General features: G+C 41.0%; 1 protein-coding gene across 1 annotated transcript; it reads right to left on the reverse strand.

The window, feature by feature from the left end:
- Window positions 1-548: 548 nt before the first annotated feature.
- On the reverse strand, window positions 549-2,210 carry LOC110919426 (uncharacterized mitochondrial protein AtMg00860-like). Its single transcript, XM_022163695.1, has 3 exons — window positions 2,081-2,210; window positions 1,937-1,987; window positions 549-811 (listed from the first exon to the last, which is right to left on the reverse strand). Exons 1-3 carry the CDS (start codon window positions 2,208-2,210, stop codon window positions 549-551), a joined length of 444 nt encoding a protein of 147 aa, XP_022019387.1.
- Window positions 2,211-8,615: the final 6,405 nt, after the last annotated feature.

Genomic DNA, 8,615 nt, shown 5'->3' on the forward strand with positions numbered 1-8,615 from the left:
TGTCTGCACCAAGATGGATAGAATAAAGAGACTTGTGAGATTCGTCCATCACGAAAGTGCGAAGATCGTCTTGTTTCGGAATCCACAAACAATTCTTGAAGTATAGTAACCCATCGTCTTTCATTTCGAGTTTAAGCTCTAGTTGACGTGGTAATTCCTTACCCATCAAATCTTGTGTAACTTAAGTATGTTGAGCTTGAGAGACACGTGATTGGATATCGGATAGAGTGCAAACAAAATGAAGCTTGACTCGTTCCTTTCGGCTTAGCGCATCAGCTACAACATTCGCCTTACCAGGATGGTAGCGAATCTCGCAATCGAAATCATTCAATAGCTCAACCCAGCATCGTTGTCTCATGTTTAACTCCTTTTGATTGAGAATGTGTTGGAGAATTTTGTGCTCTATGAAAACCACACATTTTGTGACATAAAGATAGTGTCTCCAAATTTTGAGTGCAAAAACCACAGCTCCTAACTCAAGATCATGAGTTGTGTAGTTCTTCTCGTGAATTTTTCGGTTGTCTTGACGCATAAGCTATAACTTTGCCTCATTGCATGAGAATACAACCAAGGCCTAGATTCGACGCGTCACAATAGACAACGAAATCATCATTTCCCTCGGGCAAAGATAAGACAGGAGCATCACATAGTTTTTGTTTCAGCGTTTGGAAAGCTTCTTCCTGTTTAAGTCCCCACTCAAAAGTCTTATTCTTCTGAGTCAAAGAAGTGAGAGGAACCGCGATCTTCGAGAAATTCGAAATGAATTGACGATAGTAACCAGCAAGACCAAGAAAAGAGCGAACTTCTGTAGCTGTCGTAGGTGTATTCTAATCCTTAATAGCTGCTATTTTGGAAGGATCCACATGAATACCCTGCTTGTTGACAATATGACCCAAAAATTGAACTTCCTTAAGCTAGAATTCACACTTGGAGAATTTGGCAAATAGTTGCTCTTTCTTTAGGAGTTCCATCGTCAGACGAAGGTGTTGTTCGTGATCGGCTCGAGACTTCGAATAAATGAGAATGTCGTCAATGAACACAATGATGAACTTATCTATATAAGGTTTACAAACCCTGTTCATTAAATCCATGAAAATAGCCGGGGCATTCGTTAAACCAAAAGGCATGACAGTGAACTCGTAGTGACCATATCTCGTGCGGAAGGTAGTTTTGGGAATATCTTCTTCGAGTACACGAAGTTGATGATACCTAGAACGCAGATCGATCTTGGAAAAACATGTAGCACCTTGCAGCTGATCAAAAAGATCATCTATTTGTGGTAGGGGATATCGATTCTTGATGGTAAGCTTATTAAGCTCAGGATAATCAATACACATTTGAAAAGACCCATCTTTCTTTTTCACAAATAGGACTGGAGCGCCTCAAGGTGAATAACTTGGTCGGATGAATCCTTTGTCAGATAATTCTTGAAGCTGTTTCGATAACTCTTGTATCTCAGATGGTGCAAGACGATAAGGTGCTTTAGTAATCAGGTTGGCATTAGGTACAAGATCAATATGAAACTCGACTTGACGAACTGGAGGCAAACTAGGCAGTTCATCAGGAAATACCTCTGGATAATCTCGAACAATCGGAATATCTTGAATACACTTGCTCTTGCCTTTCTCCTCTGTGACATGTGCCAGAAAGGCCACATATCCTTTTCGTAAATAACCTTGGGCTTTTGTACACGACATAAGTTTCAAACCATTGGATGGTTTCTCGCCACGAACCTCTAGAACTTCACCAGACGAAAGAGGAATACGAACAATCTTATCAAAGCAAACCACCTCAGCATGATACTTAGTTAACCAATCCATTCTTACGATAATATCGAAACTTCCAAGTTGCATCGGTGTGAGGTCAATAGGAAAAAGATGGTTATCGAGATTTAATTGACAATCGCGAATAATAAAATCAAATATAAGAGGTTTACCTGTAGCACCTTCGACAGATAAGGGTTTCCTCAGTTTAGTTCTAGGCATCGCTAGTAAAGGCTCAAACGATAACGATACAAAACTTCTATCGGCACCAGAATCGAAAAGAACAGATGCAGGTTGATGGTTAACAAGGAACGTACCGTTAACAACCTCGTTGTCAGCACGAGCCTCGTTAGCGTTCAAGTTGTATGCTCGTCCATGAGCGGGATTTGCATTTGCGTTGGCATTCGGGTTTGCAAGCTTCGAACAATTATTACGGAAGTGACCCATCTCTCTGCAATTATAACATGAACCAGGTGGGAATCTAGCAGTGTTTCCCTAAGCCTGTGCTGGATTCTGAGCAGCTTGATTTTGACCCAATCGACAAATGTTGGCCGTGTGGCCAAGTTTACCACAAGTGGTGCACTGTTTACAAGCTTGCAGAGTTGCATGATGACCGTTGCACCGATTGCAGTGAGGTGCAGCACCAGCATACGGTTTCTTGGTAGGAGTCTGTGCTGGTGGGTTCTGAGCATTCTTATTGGTAACAGCAAAATTTTGGGAAGCCTTGCGCTTCCTCGACCTTCTTGACGACTCGCCCTTTTTCTTACCCTTACCCTTGTCTTTGTCTTGAGCGGTGTCGGCTGACTGCTTTTTGTCACCCTTGTGGGTCAGTTTACCTTTCCTGACTTGTGACTCAGTCAGAGTTGCAGCCAATTCGATAGCTTAACGAACAGTGATAGGATTACTACTAGTAACTATGTCTTGCATAGAGTCAGGCAACCCATCTATATACCACTCGATCGCTTTCTCCAACGGGGTAACCATAGTAGGACATAGCAAACTCAACTCCTCATAACGATCCGTTTAAGCACGGTGTTCTCCCCCATCTTGTTTCAGATCGTCGAATTCTCGTTCCAAAGCCCTTATTTCATGACGGGGTCAGAACTCCTTCATCATGAGAGCCCGCAACGCTTCCCAAGTCTGTGTCATCGCCACATCGGCACCCCTATCTCGCATCACACTGTTCCACCATTTTACAACATGTTTCTCAAAAACTATGGATGCAAACTCAACCTTTCGCTCATTCGGACATTGAACATGTCTAAACGTGCTTTCCAGACTCCTCGAACCATTGTAGGAGTGAAGTTGCTCCTTGAGACCTAGAAAACTTCAGTGGTTTAGCCGAATTAAATGTTTTGAAACTACATTGAGCATTGTTGTTGTTATTGTTGTTCGCTTGATTAATCTGAGTTATTAGGTTCGGAATCACAGCAGCGATCTGCTGAGTGATAATAGCTGTGAGTTCGGCATTAGGTTGTGGTTGTGCATCTCGTCGAGGAGGCATATTCTAAAAAGAACAAGGAAACATGAGAAACGAGTGAGACTGACAAATGGATAAACAAAATAGGTATCGAAAACATCGACAAAACATAAGGAAGGTGATCATTCGTTTGTTACCTCAAACAAACAAACGATACACAGTGACTAATCAAAGCAAATAGGTCAATATAATGTATCGCGAAGACATGCTTTAGCCTATAAGTGGACACTCATCCCAAGAGTTCCCAGGTATGAGTGACTGGTCCGATTATGTGGATTTGTACGAACACTCTAGCCTTAGACAGAATACTCAGGATACAGGCATCCACCCTTCCGGATTGCATGTGTTCACATTATCTAGACCCAAACTTTGACGAGATTTTGAAAACCTTGAAGGTTCAAAACCTTATAACAAATCATCTAGGAATAGATGATTGATTTTCAAATCGGATTTGTTATTCGTGTTCTTGTTGTGGTTGTCACCTAAAGATAGGTGACGATATTGTTTTAAAATCTAAACGCAAGAAACTCGCGTTAGGGTCCTAGAAAAGTTATAGTCTAGGTCAAAGCATTACTAATAACCTAATTCCCTATAACCATGAGCTCTGATACCAACTCTTCTGTCACACCCCGTCCGCGTAAAACAACAAACCGCGGCGGAAACGTCGGGGAGTGGAGCGACAGAATTTTTGTTTCACAACCATGGATCAAAAAGTTTCGTTTTATTGAATAATTAAATATTTACATTTTCTTAAAACAAAACAAACTAGTTTACATATCGTCTACCATTGTTATTAAGTCACTAAGGCCTCGTTCGGTCCTATGTGAGCATGCATCCTAGTCACAGTCAACATCATTCAACACCACCTGAAACATATGTGAAAATAAAGTCAGCAAAGAAATATCGGCGAGCACATAGCGTTTGTGAGAGTGTCAGATTCATGGCTCGTATACATACTGTAATAACTCATACAACTACATGAGTTGATATTAGAAAACCTTGTTTTGAAAAGTGTTTAGTATTGTAAAATGAATAACCAACTCAAAACAAGTGGGTTATAATTTGGAAAACCTCGATGCCATGAATCTTAACCCAAAACATTTGTTTATGTAAACCAAATTGTAAATTGTTCTCGTAATAAAACTTGTATAGTTTATATCATTTAGTAAACATCATCGCGTGTATCGTTTGAAATCGTTCGTCCAAGTGAACTAAATAACGCCACGGAATGGAATATGATAAAAGCACTTATATATAAGAAGTACCAGCGGCGTATCTACCATGATTTTATCATGTTACACCCATCCCGTTACCTAATCACATAACAAAAACCCATCGTTTAAATCTATTAACTCGTTCGTGTTATACACCATCGTTCATTTGTTTAAATCGTTCAAATTGTTCAAGTCGTTCAAATTGTTATAATCGTTCAAATCGTTCATAATCATTCATGTTTTAATTGTGAAAACTAACTTTTGGTTATCTCGTGAATACATTCAAACCTTCGTAACTCGTCCATCGTTCAACTCGTATTAACATACGACCAAAGGGTAAGTTAACAATCATCAGGTTCAGTCGTTACCCACATAACCCCCACACATAACCATGGTGGCAGTCCGATAACGGGATTTGTCAGATCCTATGGTACCATAACCTATTACTGGTCGGCTTGATCATTGTTAATGAATGTCATTCGTTATGTAAATACGTCCCAACAAGTTCGTTCACATTATCGAAATCGTTATGTTTAATATAAACCATAGTATTCGTTTTTTAAATCATTGAAAACGTTTAACACATATGTATCACCCCAAAACAATTGAAAACAGTAAAATAGGGGAACTATGTACTCACATTGAATTGCAAAGGTATCCTCGACTAAATGAACTTAACAAAGCTCGGGCAAACCAAGGAAATCAAGTGGCACCTAGAAATCGGAATACGGTTCTTTGATCGTCGGTATTGTAAGGGATATGTCGTTTATACATGCAACCACAGAAATACATTGCGATGTAAATAAAAGATTTATCTATAAACAATGATAACAACTGTTTCATGGACCTTGACAACAAAAGGAAATAATACACAAGACATGATTATTTATAAAGGGTGTTGTCTTCTAGTCGGTCAGATGCTCATCACGGTGCTGGATTAGCATTAGCAAGCTTTGGGCAATTTCTTCGGAAATGACCCATCTCGCCACAATTGTAGCAAGAACCTGGTGGAAAGCGAGCTTGAGCAGGATTGTTGTCAGCTTGATTGGGTGCAACTGCAGCTCGGCAAACCTTTGATGTGTGACCTTTAAGTCCACAAATTTGGCATTCGCGGCACTTCACCCTAGCATGATGATGAAGGTTACATTGGTTGCACAAGGGTGAAGTTCCATTGTATGGCTTCCTAGCAGGGGGTTGAGCTGGTTGGTTGGGGACAGTTTGATCATTGTGAGTAACCATGGCGAAATTCTGAGAAGACTTTCGCTTCTTTGACTTCTTAGGGGATCCAGTCTGTTCATCCATGGTCTTTGATTCCTCGATTGGTTTCGATTCCTCGACCGGTTTCTTGTCACCCTTTCGGAAAAGCTTACGTTTCCTGATCTGAGATTCAGTCAAGGTTGCAGATAGCTCAATGGCCTGCCTAACCGTAGTGGGGTTACTACCAGTAACAATGTCCTGAACTGAGTCAGGGAGGCCATCAATGTATTTTTCGATCGCCTTATCCAAAGGCGTAACCATGGAAGGACACAACAGGCTCAGCTCCTTATATCGATCAGTGTATGCTCGATGTTCGCCGCTGTCTTGCTTAAGATCGTCGAATTCCCTTTCTAAGGCCCTGATCTCGTGACGAGGACAGAATTCCTTCATCATCAGTGCTCGAAGTTCTTCCCACGTTTGAGCCAGTGCCACTTCGGCACCCCTATCTCTCATCACACCGTTCCACCATGTTAAAGCTCGTTTCTCAAAGACGCTAGATGCAAAATCTACCTTTCGCTCGTTTGGACATTGAACATGTCTGAAGGTGCTCTCTAAACTCTCGAACCATTGCAGAAGTGCAGTCACTCCTTGAGACCCAGAAAACTTTAATGGCTTAGCCGAGTTGAACGTCTTGAAGCTGCAGGGGGCATTATTGTTGTTGAGGGCTTGGTTACATTGGGCAACGATGTTCGGGATTGCAGCAGTTATTTGCTGTGTAATGACAGCTACCAGATCTTCAATAGATACCGGATTTTCGCGTCGTGGAGGCATTCTAAAAAGGGGAAACAAGAGAGAAAACAAATGAAATGGCATGGGTAAGAATAGTGTGACAACTCGACTTTTCGACTTACACTATCGCATTTAATGCATGTTGACTTTGACTGTTTAGTAGTTGACTTGTTTGAATTGCAACCATACATGTTATGTTTTAATGAAACGTGATACGATTGTGCACTTATGTGATTTATTGTTGTTGTATATATATAACATGGATTGATATAAAACACTTAGACTTATTCACCATCAAACCAGCTCGACGAATCAGAGTTGTGATTCGCCAAAGGACCACTCAACGAAACAGAAGCCTGTTTCGTCAACCCATTCTCGACGAAACACAATGTGATTCGCCGGCCCAGTTTTGCTGAAGCCCACTACGGGCCCAAAACGTTAATGAGTGTTTAAAACGTGTACCGACCTCCTGTTTCACAATCTTTAGAAAAACTGAAAACCCTAGAGCTCTTGTGCACCGACGGCAACTGTGTGTGTGTTCCCGAGACCCTCTAGCGATTTACTCATCATCCAAGTGTCCACTCGTTACGTTCGTGTCGCTCGTTTAGCTCTCGGTTAGTTATTTCTAGCACTTATTTGTCTATGAATTGCCAAGGAATACCATGATAATCTGTGATTTACACAACTTGTATGATTAGGGTTATCGATTAATGATTAATGTTATGATCTTAACGACTTGCTTGATGTTTAATCGGAATGGTTGTTATTGTCAAATCGATTAGAATGTTGTTGGTGAGATCTGAATGCCGATGGCATGCTAATAGGGTTCAATAATGTGATATACTATGTTAATCGGCTTGGTGTACGCATAAACTAGGGATCATGATGGGTATTAGTATTATGATGACTGTATGATGATTAGATGATGATCCTATGATTGCTGCATGATTGTTGTTTGATCGATAATGTTGTTGACGGCTGTAGCATGTTTAGGGTTTCTGAAATTGTAACTGTTGTTGACGTAACTGATAACTTGACGAAATAGGCAACTTGGCAGAACTGATATTGACGAAACAGGGGAAGTGTTTCGTCAAAGACAGTTGACGAAACTGGATTTTGATTCGCCGATGGGAGTTCGACGAAATAGAACCTTGTTTCGCCGAAGGTAGTTGACGAAACAGAATGTGTTTCGTCAACATGTGTTTCGCCGACTTGAATATTTTGCACAGTAACCTGACTTAACTCTGTTAGAAGTTAACTGAGATATTTAACTGCTGTTAAGTGATGTGCATGACTCATGTGATTTTGGATACATGCTAGTACTTCTGTGATTATACTTACGTGCCAACTCCATGAATACAAACTGATTGTGTATATGTGCATACCCTAGGACGTGATTGATTTATCTTGAGCACATACTTAGCATACCGAGCAAACCAAGGTGAGTTCACACAGCCAAGGCATGGGATTCCCGGGTGGGAATGGGTTTGATGAATTATTGTGTATACTCAGATGGTAGAACCTAACGATAAGATACGACTAGACTAGTAACACTTATTGAACTGATCTTCGCACACCTGCCAAGGGTTGGCCGCGATATTATGACTGACTTCGCACACCTGCCTTAGAAAGGCCGCGAACTAAATTTACTAATCTTCGCACACCTGCCTGGGAGGCCGCGATACAAATAAACCTAGTCTAGAACACTTGGGAAAAACATCCCCTAATATCTTCACATACCTGACTGGGAGGCCGCGATGGAAACTGATAGGATACCTGACATAACAAACGAACATACTACTACTCACACTATACTATTACTGAACTATTAACTGTGAACTCGCTCAACTAGTTGTTGACTCTCTGCTGCATGCCTTGCAGGACCTTAGGTACTTATGGAGCTTGCACAAGGAGGGGCGGGTCGTTGTGGGTAATGGATCGTGGATGCTATGTTAAACACTTAAACATTTGCACTTATGTTATACATTGGGTTTTCATTATTATGCTTCCGCTATTGATACTATGTTTGGTTTAGAACATCAATTGTATTGAATTAGGTTTTACGAACTATCTTAATTATATTATGCTATGTTCAATATGATTGATGGCTTGATCCTGGTCAGTCACGCTCCCAAGCGGTGGTACTCCGCGTGTGGATTTTGGGGGTGTGAC

Source organism: Helianthus annuus, chromosome 16 (assembly GCF_002127325.2).
Source record: "Helianthus annuus cultivar XRQ/B chromosome 16, HanXRQr2.0-SUNRISE, whole genome shotgun sequence".
Lineage (NCBI taxonomy): Eukaryota > Viridiplantae > Streptophyta > Magnoliopsida > Asterales > Asteraceae > Helianthus > Helianthus annuus.